Genomic DNA, 17,048 nt, shown 5'->3' with positions numbered 1-17,048 from the left:
AGCTCCCCAGACCTTGCACGACCCCCTGCCTCTCCTCATTCGGTGCAGATGCTCTCCCCCCACCTCACAGGTGGCCTGCCCACCCACCGCCTTGTCCTGACCCTACTTCTTCTTCAAAACACCTACCAGTTTCTGCAGTTACCCTATGTATCCGTGTCTCCACGTTGCTTTTTGGCTTACTATGCGACGGTGGATTGATCCATTGATTGATTTGTGGACCCTGAGGGTCCTCCTCCCCGGAGGGAGGCACCCTGAGGCCGGGCTCCCCCGTCCTCTCCTGTGTCTCAGGGCCCAGCTCAGAAGGTGCTGAAGAAACATTTGTACACCAAGCAACTGCCACCTCAGCTTGCGTTTCAGGAGACAAGGGAGGTAGAAAATAATTAAGAAGACAAACAAGATGATATCAGACCGGCGGAAGGTGCCATGAAGACGACAAAGCCGGGTGATAGGTTGGAGTAGCTGGTGCTAAGGTGGATCTTGTTTTCCTCTTCTTTTGTTTTTGTTTGTTGTAAAGGCTGGTCAGGGAAGGAATCTCTAAGGAGGCAGCATTTGAGTTAAGATCTAAGTAATGAGAGTAACCCAACCACGCAAGAAGCTGCAGGGCGAGTTGTGGAAGGAAATAGCAGGTGCAAAGGCCCTGTGGTAGGACTGAGCCTGCCCCGTTCAAGCTACAGAAAGGGCAGCACGGACTGAACACAAAGCCAGAGTAAGGCAGGGACCAGACTAGGTGGGGCTTACAAACCAGGGCACGAAGCGTGGACTGGCCTCTAAGTGCTGTGGGAATGGCCACTGGAGCATTTTGTGCAGTGAAGACTGTATTTTGATACTGTGTCTGTACATATGTATGTGTGTGTACACGTGTGTATATGTGTGTGAATGTATCCTAAGTGCGTAAGTGGGCATGTGTGTGCATGTCTCTTTTTGGGTGTTTACTTGTGTTCACAACAGCCCTGGGTGTTCACTCATCCAGGTGTGTAAGGCACGTTTATACACATGCACACCTGTCAGTGCACGGCTGTTCCCCTGTCTTGGACAGATTCTCAAACTCTGCCCCAAGAAGAAGAGCTCCTCCACGTATACCTTCTGCAAGTCCGTGGGCCTCCTGGGCATGCAGTTCCACCTCTTTGAGAACGAGTGTAAGTCTCGGTCACCCGTGGATGTGGCAGAGGACGGGGGGTGCAGGGGAGGGGGAGGGGCAGGCGCTCCAGAGGCCCCCTCCTCACCTGCAGCTGCTCACGGCCTGTGGGGCCTGGGGTCTGGTTTCCAGATTACTCTCACGGCATCACACTGGTGACCCCGCTCTCGGGCTCCGAGAAGAAGCAGGTGCTGCACTTCTGCGCCCTGGGTTTGGACGAAATGCGGAAGTTTGTGGAGGACCTGAAGGAGTCCATTGCGGAGGTGACGGAGCTGGAGCAGATCCGGATAGAGTGTAAGGACGCGGTGACCCCAGAGCCTCCGTGCGGCTGGGCTCCGGTCAGCGGGAGCAGGGTTGCTTGCAGACAGACACTCCCTGCACCCCTGTGGAGGGTGTGTGGGCGAGCCAGGCCCCTCCTGCCCTCCAGAGCCCTCCCTGCCTCAGCCCCACGGCACCATCATGGCTGATGGACACCTCACAGCTAAGGCGAGGTACCTGAGCGTGTACACATGCGTGTGCACATGTAGCCAGGCCGTGGGGCGGCGTGTGGGCCCCTCGGAACGGAGAACTCTACTGGGTTTGACCAGGACCAGCGAGCCAGCCGGCCCTAAAGGCGGGCTTGCAAACCGAGGAGGTCCGGGCCTGGAGCACTTCTTCCCACCCAACCTCCCTGGCAGCCTCCTCCCCTGACCCAGTCCAGATTCACACGTCACACCCGGTTGTTTCATGGTTTTCATCTCTTCTAACCTAGAATAGCCCCCCACTTAATTTTTTCATAACGTCATCTCCTTGAAGAGTCCAGTCTGGCTTTCTGACTGTCCCTCATCTTGGAGTTGTCTTTCTGGCCTCCAAGGAGAGCCTCGGTTCCCGATTTCTCCCGTTCAGGTACTGTAGACAATCTCTGCGCCTCTTCATCTGTCCCGGTGGTTTACTGGTCACCTCTTGGTTCAAGAAAAGAGCAGTGACGCCCTGTGGTCTCTGCCCACCTGCAAGCTTTCCTGGTGAAGTACTGCAGTGGCTTCAAAGAGCCTTTACAGGAAAATTAAGTAAGAATGGATTCAGAAACTAAAACAGAAAATAAAGACAGACTCCAGGTCTGCCTTACATGGCCACTTAGTTGAAAAGTATTTCTAAATTGGTATAAAGCCCTTGGGCAGGAGGAAAGGCGGTGGGAGTTTCTGAGCACGGGCCGACGCGCCAGGGCGGTGCTATTTCATCAGCATCTTTGGCGCACCTACTGTGTGTCAGGTGGTTTGTTGAAGTGTTCACGGGGAGGCTGCAAGGCAGGTGTTGGCCCCCACTTCACGGATGGGACTCAGAGCGGTTAAGGGATGCGTCTAAGGTGCATGTTAGAAGCGGAGGATCTGGCCGTTGCAGTGACGTCTGATTCTAAGGTTCATGTACTTTCCACCCTGAATATGAGAGGGCAGCTTCTGTTATAATTTCCTAAGGAAACAACGAAATCAGGTTAAAACAAAAACTCACCAGGGACTTCCCTGGTGGCGCAGTGGTTGAGAATCCACCTGTCAATGCAGGGGACACGGGTTCGAACCCTGGTCTGGAAGGATCCCACATGCTGAGGAGCAACTAAGCCCGTGCGCCACAACTACTGAGGCTACGCTCTAGAGCCCGCGAGCCACAACTACTGAAGCTCGCATGCCTAGAGCCCGTGCTCTGCAACAAGAGAAGCCACCGCAATGAGAAGCCCGTGCACTGCAACGAAGAGTAGCCCCCGTTCGCCGCAACTAGAGGAAGCCTGCGCGCAGCAACGAAGACCCAATGCAGCCAAAAATAAATAAATTAAATTAAAAAAAAACCACCTCACCAGACCAGACTGTGAAACTAACTCAGTATCACCTGGTACAGGGAGGGTGTAAATTCCCCTTCTGCTCTCCGTTGGCGATGTGAGTTCAGGGGTGTAACAGACAGACTCTTTTCAATGCCACCTTTGCTGTTGATCTAGAACATTCTCAGAGACACACCCTCTTGTCAGTATGTCCTAGATGGGTCCGCAGAGCCGCGGAGCACAGAGCCCATGGGTGGGCACCAGCATGGCTGCCAGAAGTCCCTTTCCCCATCAGCCTGGGAGCAGCACGTCCTGCCCCTCCAAGTACTAAGGAGGAGATGTCGCCAAGATCCGTGTGCTGAGGGCAGAAGAGCAGGGACCAGGCTCATGTCTGGAGAGAAAGGGAAGAAAGCTGAGGAAAGAGGAAGGGCTGCTCAGAGAGGCAGCGAAAAAGGAAGTAGAAAACAGGAAAAAGTAGCCACAGCTCCCGTTTCTCGAGCACCTACTACGTGCCCACACTGGGCTGAATGCCGAGCCTATTGTATGAACTGTTGCTACATCTTTCCAGGAGGTGAGAATTATTATCTTCATGTTGCAAATAAGGAAACTGAGTCTAACAGAACTTCAGGAAGTTGTCCAAATTCACGCAGTCATTGACAGGACAAGACTGGCACCCAGGTTCCTCGGATGCCCTGCTTGTAATTACAGCGCTAACTTCTCCAAAGCCAAGACAGCCCCTCTGGGGAGAGAGAGCCACTCTCACTTCAGTAAAAATATTGAGTATTGCTTGATGGTGTGACTCGGGCAATCGGCACAAATGGTTCTGGTTTGGGGTTTGCAGGCCGGTGCCCCCAGATTACAGACGACTAGACAGGCAGAAAATGGGACCCACGAGAGTAGCTTTAATACAAGGAACTTGAGTGATGTCTCCTGGAAAAGAGGAACGGAGGAGAGATTTAATAACGGCTGTCAAATCTCCGAGGAGGGTAACTGGCCGTTCTCCAGCACCACCGAGAAAAGACAGAAGGAACAGGTTTACGGTCTAGAGAGAGGAGTTAAAGCCGAGTAGCCAGACAGACCTCTGCCGGGGCCCCTGGGCGACTGGGGCCTCCTCCTCGGGGGAGCTCAACCAGCTGGCTGGACGGCACCAGCGGTGCTGAGGCTGCTACACCACGTGAGCCTTTGATGTCGTCACAGGAGCTGATATTTACTGAGCCCTGCAGCATCCAGGCCTTGTTCTAAGTGCCTTAATGTCTTTCCTCCTGTGATCCTCTTTTTTTTTTTAATACATTTATTTATTTATCTTTTATTTTTGTCTGCGTTGTGTCTTCGTTGCTGCGCATGGGCTTTCTTCTAGTTGCGGCGAGCGGGGGCTACTCTTCGTTGCGGCGCACGAGCTTCTCATTGCGGAGCACAGGCTCTCAGCACGCAGGCTTCAGTAGTTGCAGCATACGGGCTCAGTAGTTGTGGCGCATGGGCTCAGTTGCTCCGTGGCATGTGGGATCTTCCCGGACCAGGGCTCGAACCCTGTCCCCTGCATCAGCAAGCAGATTCTCAACCACTGTGCCACCAGGGAAGTCCCCTCCTGTGATGCTCTTAATGACACTCTGAAGTGGACACTGCAGTCCTCTTAAAGGAGGCACAGAGAGGATAAGTAACCTGCCTGAAGCCACACAGCCAGGCAGCATCAGAGCCAGGATGCAGCCCCAGGCTGTCGCCTCCCTCTTATCAACCTCTTGCACCTCCTCTCTGGCTGCCAGAACAGGCGCTGCCAGCCCCGGCACTGAGGCTGACGTGGCGTGGCTGCCGCGTGTTTGGGAGCCCCTCGTCCTCCTCCTGCCCTTGTCTCACGTCTCCTCCCCCCTCTGTGTGCTGGAGGTCGGTCCTCCTCCTGCCCTTGTCTCACGTCTCCTCTCCCCTCTGTGTGCTGGAGGTCGGTCCTCCTCCTGCCCTTGTCTCACGTCTCCTCCCCCCTGTGTGCTGGAGGTCAGGGTTTCTGTCCATTCACGAGCCTCTCGGTTCCCCAGGGGAGCTGGAGAAGCAGCAAGGAACGAAGACCCTCTCGTTCAAGGCCGGGGGAGCCCAGGGGGAGCCACGGTCGAAGCAGGGATCGCCCACAGGTGAGCTCCAGACCTGCGGCCCTGGTCCACGTGCAGGCCACTCAGCGACCCTGGCCTTGGGGTCCTGGGGATTCGGGTGAGGGAAAGGCTCGGTTCCGTGGCCTCATCTGCTGGGTCTTTGGCAGTGAGACTGAGGAGGAAGGTGAGAGAGAAACGTGTCCACTTAGAAAGGTCACTGTTCCCCCGGAGGCATCAGGCTCAGGGCCCCAGTGCCCACCTGTTCCCTCCGCACACCGGGGGTTAGGGCTGTGGGAAAGGGAAGCCACGTGAGGAAAAAGTGCCGTGTCTGTGGCTGGGAGCAGGTGAGAAGGCAGGTGGCCAGAAGGGTCTGGAAATCTTGATCTGCCCCATCAAGACCTTCCCCTAATGAGCCAACATCACTCTCTAATCCCAGGCCCGAGTCAGCACCCCGAAACCCAGATGAACCCTCAAACCCAATTTCTCAAATGATTTCTTCAAGTTGAATTTTCACTCCAGAGAAGTCAAGCCAGCTTCAGATTTTGTATCACCTTTGGCCACGTTCTCTAGACCCGCTCCCACTGCCCCCTCCTACCTTCCCCCCTCCCCCCAACCTGCAGGGAGACAGGAAGAGTTGTCTCCACCCCTCACCGCCCCACCCCTGCTCCATCTGCCCCAAACAGAAAAGAATTAGGAGAGGTGGCATGAGAATTAAATCCCATCCCAGCAAACCCCAGCGAACCATCCAGAGCTGTTCACTAATTAATTCAGTCGTTTATTCCTACATTTAATGAACACTTACTGAGTGCCTGCTGTGCGCCTCGTGCTAAGCCCTGGAAAGCCAGGGTCCCAGCAAGACATCAGCTTGCGCTGAGACACTCCAGTGGGCTCCATGCTGGTTCCAAACCCCCGTTACGGCCGTGGCGCCGAGATGCTGTATCAGCATCACAGGACTGGTCACGCCAGCTGGCAGAGGAGATTTGTTTTCCAAGCAAGACTCGGGGCTCTTTTAGCTCATGGAGACCCTCGCTGTGGTGTCTCCTCGGTGTATGGGTCTGACCTGCCACCATGTGTTCGTAATTCTCCACCTGCCCTGGTTTTCAGCTGGCCCTTCATTTCTTTCTTTCCTTTCTTTCTTTTCTTTCTTTCTTCCTTCCTTTCTTTTTCTTTCTTCCTTTCCTCCTTCCTTCCTTCTTTCTTTCCTTCTTTCCTTCTTCCTTCCTTTCTTTATAAATTTATATTATTTATTTATTTTGGGCTGCGTTGGGTCTTCTTGCTGCATGCGGGCTTTCTCTAGTTGCAGCAAGCGGGGGCTACTCTTTGCTGCGGTGCGCGGGCTTCTCATTGCGGTGGCTTCTCTTGTTGCGGAGCACGGGCTCTAGGCGCGTGGGCTTCAGTAGTTGTGGCACACGGGCTTAGTTGCTCCGTGGCATGTGGGATCTTCCTGGACCAGGGCTCGAACCCGTGTCCCCTGCATTGGCAGGCGGATTCTTAACCGCTACACCACCAAGGAAGTCCTGGCCCTTTATTTCTACAAGGTCAGAGTACACGCTTGTTTTCACAGCTGTGTAATAGAGTCAAACCTCAGCTGTGATTGATTCCCGGACACCCTGCCCCACTCCACTCTCTGCAGCCCAGCCTGCCTCTTTGGGAAGCTGCAGCCCCCGGCCAGGCCCTGATGTGTATCTCCGGGGCCTTGTCCATCAGTTCCCTCCCCAGCTTCCTCTTGTGCTACAGAAAGCAGAGGGATGTGCACAGCAAGGGAACTAGCACCCTCCCCAGGGGTGTGAGAAATCAGAGGGGCCCCGGCCGAGGGCTCTGGAGTGCCTGCTGGGGGTAGGGGTGGGAGTCAGGGGTGACTGAGCCAGAAGAAATCATCACGCTGTCCCCGGGTGTCTGCAGGGCCCCTGGTGCTGTGCCAGGCCCATCAGGAGGCCCTGGTAGCCGTCAGAGCCATTAGCAGCTCTTCGTGCCAGGCCCTGCCCTGCGGCTCGTGCATGTGAACCCTCACCGCTCAGCTAAGGAGCAGGAACAGGAAAGGAACGCGGCCCCTCCCTCTCGAAGCCTGTGCCACAGACACAGAGGAGCCCCCTTTTGCTCTGGGAACCGAGAACCAAGGCCTCCTCACAACCAACCTGCACAGTCCGTATGGGGCGCTCTGACTATGGGTAAAGGAGACTCCACAATACCCAGCAGGGAAAAACGTCAGAGACCTTCTAGTCCATGAGGGCCCAGAGAGGTGTAGCATCTTGCCCTGTCTCCGGGGCGGCGGAGACAGGGCTTTGTGCGGGGACGGGGCCAGGTGGAGAGTGAGCCCTGTGCTCTTTGCATTCAAAGCCAAAAGGGAAGCGGCACCGGCAGAGAAGGCGGCGGAGAGCACGGCGGAGGTGAGTGGAGGCCTGGTTGCCCAGGTGAGTGAGTCTGTGCCCCCTGCCCTCCTCTCACTGTCTCTGTTGTTTCTCTTCTCAGGTTTTAATCAATGCCTCCCCAGCCCGACTCACCATTTTACCAATTTCAAGAGATACAATTAAAAGTTACTGCTAGCATGGGTAATACCACTCTTCCAGCACCTAATCAAGCCACAGTGCCCCCTCCCATTCCCCAGCCCGCCCTCCCCGCCGAGCCCCCCAGGCCGAGCTCCCACACTAATGCGTGCAGATAAAGTCCCCAATGCCCCCATCGCATCCCTCCCGCAGTCCCCCGAATCTGCCGCCCCACACACTGCCGTGGTCCTGATGCTCCCGTTATCAGAGACCAAGGTTCCCTCCTCCACATCTTGCCAGCCTCTATAGCAGGGAGCTTGGCCCCTTCGAGAATCACCCCTTAGGTCTGTTGCCCGAGTGAGCACGGCGGGGCAGACCCTGCCCTCCTGGATGCCTCTGGGGAAAGTGGAGGCGGCTGGGAGGGTACAGTTTCCTCCCAGAACAGCTGGTCCATCTGGAAAGCTGGCCACGGGGTGGGATGTGCAGGAGGAGGTGAGGCGAGGTGGGGGTGGGGTTGTCTTAGGGCTTCTCCTGGAGCAGGGCGGGTGGCTGCTGCATCTGAAGACTGTCCACGTTGGAGGGAGGGGACTGGAGAAGTAGCAGCAGCAGCTGGTGCCCGCCAGGCCCCCGGCGGCCACCTGGGACGGGGCATGCAGTTGCCCCACAGGCCTGCTGGGCCCCAGCCCTCCCCACTGGCTCCCCTCGGACCCTGGTGAGCCCCTCACTCCTTTCTGCCAGGCCTCCAGGGACCCTCACTGCTCACACAGACCCTCACTCCAAGCTGGAGGAGCCCCAACTTCGGGCTCTGAGGGAGGAGCCCTGCCCCCAGCCTAAGCTTGGGGAAGCCCCAGGACACCCCAGAAAACCGCAGCTTCTCCCCCCCCGCCCCACACCTGTGTCTGGAGGAGGCACCTTCGCACGGAGGAGCTTCCTGCCCCAGCAGCTGACAAGCCCCCAGGGTGGGTATTCCATCCCCTGCCCCTCCTCTGCCCATCATGCTGCAGCTGCCCGTTCTTCAGCCTTGCAGATAAACACACGAGGTTACCAGCCCTTCCCTTCGGTTTGTTCTACCAGCCCTGCCTGTGGCTTAGCACCGCCTGCCCAGGGAGGGCCGCGATCTGGGGACCATTATCCCCTCCTCCCTGGCCCAGAGGGCCACGTGGCTATCTGCAAGGCTGCCAGCCCGGCTAGTCCCGGGGCTCTGACAGCCTCTGCTCCCCTGCACAGAGGCGGCCTCACCGCCGGCCTCGGCTGGACCCTGCGCTCCCGCGTCCTCCACCCGCTCTGTCCTTGCCTGGCCGCCCGCCGGCAGGCCCTTCTCCAGCCTGTCCGAGCTGTCAGGCCTGCCACCCATGTTCCAGCTTCTCTCCCTCTCTCTCCCTCTTCTTTCATCAGCAGGGAGGTGGGAAGGGGGTCAGAATGAGGGAATGTTTTGCTGTCACTTCCTGTTTTTCACTTACTGACCGGAGGGAGGTGCAGACAGTGGAGGGGGAGGGGGGAAGGGGAGGCAAAGAGGAGGTGCAGGGTGAGGCCAGGGCTGCGGCCACAGCGGGGCTCGGAGGGTCTGGACTGGGGCGGCCAGGCGTTTGCCTGGGGAAGGGCAGCTGTAAGGTCTGGGGGCGGAGAGCAGAAGGCCTGCCCCGCTGTCTCAGGCCACTTTCTCCCAGGGAATAGCTCAGAAGACAAGCAGGTGGGGAATGGAGCCGCACCCACCCATCCCCAGCAGCAGTGGACAGAGGCCTTCTGTCCCAGTGAGGACCACAGAGGGCTCCCCGAGAGGGAGGTGGACGCAGCCCTGCTCTCGGCCCAGCCCAGGGCTTGGCAGGGCACTGAGGGGCTCCGGGGCTCCTTTGATTGACTGGGAGGTGGGGGAAGCTCAGGCTTAGAACACACTGCTGAGGCTGGAGGCTGAGAATGGAGAGTAGAGCCTGCAGCCTGCGGAGCTTGGCGGTGGGGGCCTGTGAAAACCCAAGGGCAGAGGAACGGGGCTGGAGAGCCGAGCAGCCCACCAGGGCAGTGCCTGGACCCAGGAGGGGGCGTTCCTGAAACTGCACCTTTTGCCAGTAAATAGGGTCAGGCTTAGGGCTCTGAGATGGTTTAGGGCAGGGCCCTCCTGGTCTAGACCTGGCCATAGGATCCCCTCCCCTGCAGCCTCGGTTTCCGCCCCCCGTGCACTGAGCAGCGGGCCTGGGTCATGGTACCCAAGGGCATCCTCAGAGAGAAGGGTCTCAGCCACTCCCTGAAGGGTCCAGGTGTCGGAAGGGGATCGTGTGTCGTACCTACAGGCTGGTGAGCTGGAGGGATGAGGAATTAAACCCCTCTCCTTCCAGAATCCTATTTCTTCCACCTCCCCTGCTAGCAAGAGGAGGCCAGGCTAGTTCCCAGTGCCTTCCATGGGCCACCCCCTCATGCCCCGCCCAAGGGGGAAAGATTAGAGCCCTTTCTGGGTTCCCCCTCCTGCAGCGGGACGTATTTCTCCAGGGCCCAGGTTGGGCCAGAAGGGCAGCTGGGGACCTGGCTCTGGCCCTGGCCGCTCTCGAATGTGTGGGCACAGCCCTGGGGAGTCTGGGAGGATGGGGCAGGTCCACACCACCCCTCGGGGTCCCTGGCATTCCAGGGTCTGGACACCTTTGTGATTCACAGTGATGAGAAGGCCTCCCTTAAAAAGCTGGTGGGAGGGTTAGGGGCTTGCAAAGCTCCAAGCCACCTGACTCCGGACCCTGTCCCCATGTCCGCCACACACCCCTGGGAGGCAGGGCACAGGCAGATACCCCTGCTTTCCCAGCTCGAGGTTGGTGGGAAGGCGGGTGGGCGCCCACCTGGGGCCCAGGGCCACCCAGCAGGACCTGAGTCCATCGGTCCAGCCGCCCATCCCACAGAAGGAGCCAGGCCGCTCAGGCCGGGTAGAGCACAGCGTCTCTGGACTCCACCCAGGCTCAGCGCCTCTGCCTGCCAGCTGGGTGCCCTCTGGGTGGCGGAGAGATGGGCAGCGGGCCGAGGTGAGGGCTGCGAGCCCCTGGTGGGCACAGGGGCCGGGGAAGGGGGGAAGGGAGGCCCAGGGTGGCCAGTCCTAGCAGCTGGGACTTAGTCTTGTAACATTTCACGCTTCTCTGGCTGTTTCTAAACTAGGTGTCAATTCACAACAGGCTTCAAACGTCCCAGCACTACTCCGGGCTGGGGGCCGCGAGGGGAGCGCCAGTGCCAGACCTGCAGCCTAGCCCCTCGAGGGAGCGGGCCCCTCTGCTGCCACCACCGCCGCCCACAGCCCCCGGGACCCTGGTGCAGTGCCAGCAGATTGTCAAGGTCATCGTCCTGGACCAGCCCTGCTTGGCCCGCATGGAGCCCCTGCTGAGCCAGGCCCTATCCTGCTACACCGCGTCCTCCTCCACGGCCCTGGGCAGCCCGGGCTCCCCCGTCAAGGCGGCCCACCAGCCGCCCCTGCCCCCCGCCCCGCCCCCCTACAACCACCCGCACCAGTTCTGCCCGCCTGGCTCCCTGCTGCACCGGCGCCTGGTGTAGACTCGGCAACCCCCCTACGCTGCTGTCCCGGGGGGCTGCGTCGGGGCCCCCGCTGCCCCTTCACCCGCTGCTCCCCACGCCTGGTGCGCTGCCTTCCTGGCCACTCACCACTGTCGTTTCAGAGAGAGAATCCCAGTCCCTGGCACCTGGTTTGCTTGGCCCAAGCTTCCCTTGCTCAGTTGAGCGACCCTCCCCCAAAATCTGCAGACACCCCCTCACTCTCCTGGGGCCCAACACAGCCAGGCACAGCCAGGCCTCCTCTCCCCCCACCATTACTCCGGCCACTTGGAACAGGGACTGAGGGCCTCTCCGGCTTCCAGGCCAAGTCGGCCAGGCGTGAGGGCTGGGTGGCCAGCACCCAAGCCTTAGAAGGTGGTCTGGCTCACCGCCCCAGCGCTGGGTGCCACGCTGGGTGGTGGACAGTCGGCCCTGGGTCCCTGCAGCGGCCAGGTCCGGGGGAGGCATGAGGAGGGGGCTTTCTCTGCTGGCCCCCGCCCCGCCAAGCCCGGCAGTCTGCGCCCAGGGATGTTGGCTGTCCTGGCCACAGACTCCCCTCCTCCCAGGGCCTCTCCTGCTTTCTCAGGGGCTGGGGTGCTGCCTGCCCAGGGCTGCCGAGACTTCAGGAGAGCCCTGGGAAAGGGGGGATGGGAGGGGGCACCCATCTCAGCTCTCTCTTGGTCAGTTCAACAGAGCCAGGGAATCAAGTCACGTATCTGCAAAATGCACCTTTTAAAGAGTTTCTTGTTCTCTAGCCCCAAGTCATGCCCAGCCAGTGCGCCCAGGGCATAAACACATACATAGGAGATCCAGGTATCGGAGCAGAAACGGGGAGGGGCAGGGGTGGGCCCAGGGGTGAAGGCAGCCAGCAGAGGCAGGATTCCGGCCCAGGGCCAGGCACCCTCCTGAATGACTTCCGTGGCCTCCACGAGGGACGTGGACGCAGAAGTGGGCGAGAGCGGCAGGTGCTCCAGAGGCCTGGCATGTCCCCTGCTGCCGTCCCAAACTAGCCCTTTAAGCCCCGCCCCCGCCACACCCCAGAAGGCAGCAGGCCCGCCTGCAGCAGCGGGGAAGAGTCCCTACACCTTCAAAATAGCCAAGGAGAGCCAAGAGGGCTCGCGGCCCAACCCAGAGCCCAGCAGGATCAGAGCCAACTTCTGTGCAGCCCCACAGGGCTCAGGCAGCCCCGCCTCAAAGATCCTGGGGTGGGTACCCTTCCAGGGACTGTCGGTCCCGAGCCAGGCCAGACCCTCCTCTGGTCCTGAGCCGACAGCTCACTGCTGTCCTTCGTTAAGGTCCCCTCCCTCTCGGAGCCCAGGTCCAAGACATCCCGAGAGGTGGAGGTGAATACTGATCTAGAGTGCATTTGCTTCTCCCCAACCCCTACCCCACAGCCCAGCTGCGGGCCCCCGGGCCACTAGGAGCCGGACTCCCCTGCTCTCAGAGATCCTAGGTGACCTAGTTGCGTGTGTCTGTGTGTGATCGCCAGGCATCACTATGCTGTCCCCTAGCGAGTGTATTCTGGCCCTGTCTCCGTCAGCCGGGTGTCCATAACGTGTGACCGCTTGCTGTCTCCTCCCCCCCCGCCCCGCCCCCGTCCTTGTTGTCCCAGCCCCTCTCCTGTGTCTTTTCTGTCACACGGTCGCTCCAATCACAGCCTTTCAGGGCAGAGCAGCTGACTGATGGGGCGCATGGTTCACACACCCGGTGCCCGAGGCCTGGGCGGCAGGGGTGTGGGTTCAGAAGAAGAGGAGTTACGAGTGGCTGGATATGTTTATGGGGTGGGAGCCATGGGGGTACAGTCCCAGCTCCCGGGCCCCTTGTCACCTGCTCACCCGGTGCCCCCCTCCCACTCTGCTGACGCCCAGACTTTCCAGATTGGGACCTGCAGGCGCCTCAGGGCTGGCACGTCCGTGGAGCATCTCCCTGGGGGCCCAGATGCTCCGGTATCTCTGTGCCCTCCCCTGGGTAGGGGCTCCCCGCCGGCCCCGGTCGCTGCGGTGGCTGCCTTGGGCCCCACCAGCGGCACTGGGCGTCCTGGCCGAGGAAGCACGCCAGCCTGTGGTCAGCAGCGTGTGCAGCGAATTCTGAGCGGCGAGGGGCTTGAATGCCCGAAGGCCTGGGGCAGGGTGCGGCGGGGCCGACTCACAGTCGGGGAAGCAAGGGTTCCCGGCCTCGGTGACTCCCCTCCCCTGACCAGCCAGCAGGCTGACGTTGGGACCCGTCTGCGTGCCTGTCCCCAGAGCTGAGCCCCCAGACAGCTGTGACAAGCCTCGTGTCCTCCCCGTGGCTGCGGCCACGTCAGGGCCTCCATCCTCCCGGAGGGCCCAGCTGGAAATGCTCTCGGGCCGCCCGCTCACCCCCAGGCCAGGGGAACCGTGGGGTGCTGACTGGGCTCCCAGACACAGCCTCCTGGGCACACGCGCAAGGACCCCAAGGTAGACCCGCGATATCGACACTCGAGGCCTTACTTTGGGGACCGGGCCCCCTCCCGGTTTTATCTATTTAGCCCCAACTCCAGAATCAGGAGCAGGAGGTGAAACTAGCTCTCCCACCCGCGTTGGGGCCAGCCCACTCCAGAGCTGGAGCATGTCCTGGAAGCCTGGCTGCCTACGTGCAAAGGCACCTACGCGATCAGCCCCAGGCCCCTGGCCCCCGCCCCACCTGTCCCCCCAACCGCCTGCCAGACGTCTCTCTTTGCCAATAGGTTTCCCCGATAACCGTCGGTCCGTCTGTCCCCGTGTCCTGCTGTACATACATCCTTGCCGCACCCCTCCCCCTGCACACACCCTTCCCGCCCCCCGTCAGAGAGCAGCCTCTCTAGGGAAAGAAAGGCAGGGCGGCTGCACCCAGCAACTAATCCAAATGGCAAATATTTTGTAACAAAATAGCCCAGAGGTATTTTATCTGTTCAATTCATAGAGTTTTAGAGATTATATTGAAATATGTCACTTGAGCAAACTGTGTCGGTTCTGTTTCTTTCATTCTCCAAGAGGGGGCTGCACCTCAGATCACATCTTGGCGGCATCGCAAGGGCCCAGGGCAGCAGCTACGCCTCCTCTGGCCACAGGGGTGTCACCCCTTCCATGCTACCCTGTGACACGGTTAGGGAACCCCTTCCTAAACAAATGGGGCTAGGTGCCAAGAGCCATCTGATGGGCGGGCAGGCCAGAGAGTGACCCCCACCAACACACACACACACACACACACACACACACACACACACACACACACACACACGAGGAAGCACCACGACGGCCAACGTGCACCCCAGCAGAGTGGGAGTCCAGCGGGCTAGGACTCCATCTGCCCCGCTCGGCTTTCCATGACAGAGGCTGAGGGTATGCTGGGTGGCAGGGTCCTACTGACCACATTTGGTCATCAGCCTCGGGTGATGTTCACCAGATGTCAGCTCTGAAGCCCGACCTTCTGATCACACGGTCTGGCTTGAGAAGCCCCAGGGTATACCCTCCCTGAAGTGGAGGGGAACAGGCCCAGGTGAAAGGATTGGCGGAACATTGTTGGGAAAAGTCACAGAGCCACAGAGTGGAGTGGAGCAAACATTTATGGAGCCCGAGGTGTGCCGGGTCCCCTGCTGGAGCTGGAAGGGATGCCAAGATCCTACAGAGGCGTGGGTGACTGTGATGCAGGAGAGAAGACTGAGATCCGGGCTGGAGAGAGGCGCAGGGTGCTTGGCCGGCACTCACACCACGTGCAAGGCGCAGATCAGGCTCCACGGCAGGGGCCTGCCCCAGAGTCATGTCTCCTGGCAGCAGGGAGAGGAGAAGCCTTGCAGCAAAGCTGAGGCACCGAGGGAGAGAATCAACTGGGCGGGATGGCTGGTCCGGGGACACCTGCAAAAAGGGTGTCCAGCTCTCCTGGTGACCAGACCTCTGAACAGAAATCCAGACAGCACCCCAGGCTGGGCCCCATTACCCCATTAAAGTGAAAAGGAACATGACCTCACCCTCCTTCCAAGAAACGGGAAATTCCAGGAGAAGCCTGGAGCTGGCTTTGACCTGTCCCATCCTGAGAACTTTCTGACCCAGGAAGCTGAGGCCTGGTCCCTCGAGAGCACCCCTGAGGGGACCCGGCTCAGCCCAAGCCTGGGAGAGGGCCTAGGGCCAAATGGGACTGCTGCTGTCTGTGTGGGGACATGGGGCATGGACATGGGAAGGGGCACCGTTCTCCAAGTCTTCTGGCCTCGAGGCCATCTAGGAGGAGGGGCCAGCCCTCCGGTAGAAAGGCAGACAGCCTCTGGTGCCCCAGGCCCTCTGGGTCCACCCGCCATACGGATGGAGAGCTATGGTCAGTGCCTCTTTCTTGTAGTGACCCTTTAGACGGGGGAACCTCAGACTCATCAGCCACTGACTTAGAATGCTTCCAACAAGGGGGCCCAGGCTTCACAGGTTTCTGGCTGAGAGCAATGGGTCAGAAGATGCCAGCGCTAGAAGAGGGAAAATCCAACAAGCTTAGCAACATCTGGTGCTTGGCACGCGCCCGGCACTGGTCCAGGGGTGGGGGATGCGCGGTGATGGGCTGAGCAAAGTGCCTGCTCTCCAGGGGCTCATGTTGGGTGGCGCCGTCCAAAATACACAAATGGACCAATCTTCTCACACAGTGGATGGTGGTGCGATAGAGGTGATGGGCGGGGCTGGTTAGAGCAAACAGTCAAGGAAAGCCTCTGTGAGGCAGCAAATTCAACAAGGTCAAGGTTGGGTCTGGGGGCAGGTGAGCAGCTCAGAGACCACCTCTAGGTGTGGAATGAGGCAGAAACCAGGACAGTCTGCCATATATTTCCTGATATATAAATATACTTACTTACTAAATCTTAAATGCATTTTAAAACCACCTGGACTTCCCTGGTGGTCCAGTGGTTGAGACTTCGCCTTCCAGTACAGGGGGTGTGGGTTCAATCCCTGGTCGGGGAGCTAAGATCCCATATGCCTCGTGGCCAAAAAACCAAAAAACATGAAACAGAAGCAATATTGTAACAAATTCAATAAAGACTTTAAAAATGGTCCACATCAAAAAAAAAAAAAAAAACTTGAAAAAAAAATAAATAAAACCACCTTAACTGAGGAAATGATAAAATGGGCCTCTCCTAGGAAACCCAGGACAGACGGTCACCGGGCTCTCGGGAAAGGAAGGGAGGGTGAGCGGACGGTCGGGCGGCCCCAGCAGGCTGGGTGGCGGCAGCAACGCGAAGGGCCCGCGGCAGTAGAGGGCCCGGGAGACCAGCCCAGCAGCAAGGAAGGCTGCCCCGGCAGCCGGCAGCTGCGGCCCAGAGCGGCTTCTGCCAGAAGGATCCCAGCCCCGGCCTGCCTGGCCTGCAGGCCGCGCTGTCCACCTATTCCCAAGTGGACTCACAGACTCCCGCTGGCCATCCAGAAAAATAACAGGATGGACTCCGTGGCCTATCAGCCCCTGGTCCTGGGGTTGACGGCCTTTCTCATCTCAGCATGAACTAGGTGAGGCCTTCGTAGGTTGACTCTCCTACAGCAGGGCTGGCAGACACACCCCTTTCCCCGCCTTCACAGACGCGGCTGACTGATCACTGCTTTCCAGGAGTCACCACCAATCACCGTACGTGGACACCCAGGATGGAATTAACGCTGACCCACCTCGAGGGAAGGCATTTGGATGGGGCTGGTTTAGAGCGGGAGGTGCAGGCTAGGCCTGGCTGAGACTCCGGGGAGAGAGGCCCTTGGAGGAATCACCCAGGGCCGCTCACGCAGGCCCATCGTTCTCTGACCGCTCGTGGACGCGGCTCTGCAGGGACGTCAGCTCTGTCCCTGGCTCCCCACCGCCCTGACCCTCGGGCTGCTTCCTTTTAGGGCTCCACATGGCCCTGGCAACCCGGCAGCTGCCTGACAGCGGGTCCCCTCACTTGCTCCACCCACCTCCCGCCTGCTCCATCTCCTTGGACCCCAGAGCGAGCCACTGAGAAGAACACGGCCACTGGGCCAGATGCCGACTGGGACGCCAGGGGGAGCCCCCTATCCCAGGGCAAAGCCTGGCCTGGAGAGGCCCCAGCCAGCACTGCTGGC

The 17,048-nt window shown here is 59.5% G+C and overlaps 1 protein-coding gene across 1 annotated transcript in view; it reads left to right on the top strand.

Annotated features, from left to right (window-relative positions):
* The window catches only part of IQSEC3 (IQ motif and Sec7 domain ArfGEF 3), a gene marked incomplete at both ends in the record, with an annotated part of 32,590 nt that extends 25,047 nt beyond the window's left edge, over window positions 1-7,543 (top strand). The window contains 5 exons of the mRNA XM_082666516.1: window positions 1,037-1,136; window positions 1,268-1,429; window positions 4,949-5,041; window positions 7,337-7,386; window positions 7,469-7,543. Coding sequence (XP_082522642.1) covers window positions 1,037-1,136; window positions 1,268-1,429; window positions 4,949-5,041; window positions 7,337-7,386; window positions 7,469-7,543 — 480 coding nt within the window. The remainder of the gene's footprint in view (window positions 1-1,036; window positions 1,137-1,267; window positions 1,430-4,948; window positions 5,042-7,336; window positions 7,387-7,468) is intronic.
* Between the last annotated feature and the right edge of the window lie 9,505 nt (window positions 7,544-17,048).

Source organism: Grampus griseus (genome assembly GCF_964374135.1).
Source record: "Grampus griseus genome assembly, chromosome: 11".
In the NCBI taxonomy this organism is placed as follows: domain Eukaryota; kingdom Metazoa; phylum Chordata; class Mammalia; order Artiodactyla; family Delphinidae; genus Grampus; species Grampus griseus.
Note: the sequence above shows the minus strand (reverse complement) of the source record. Positions and strands in the feature narration are given on the sequence as shown.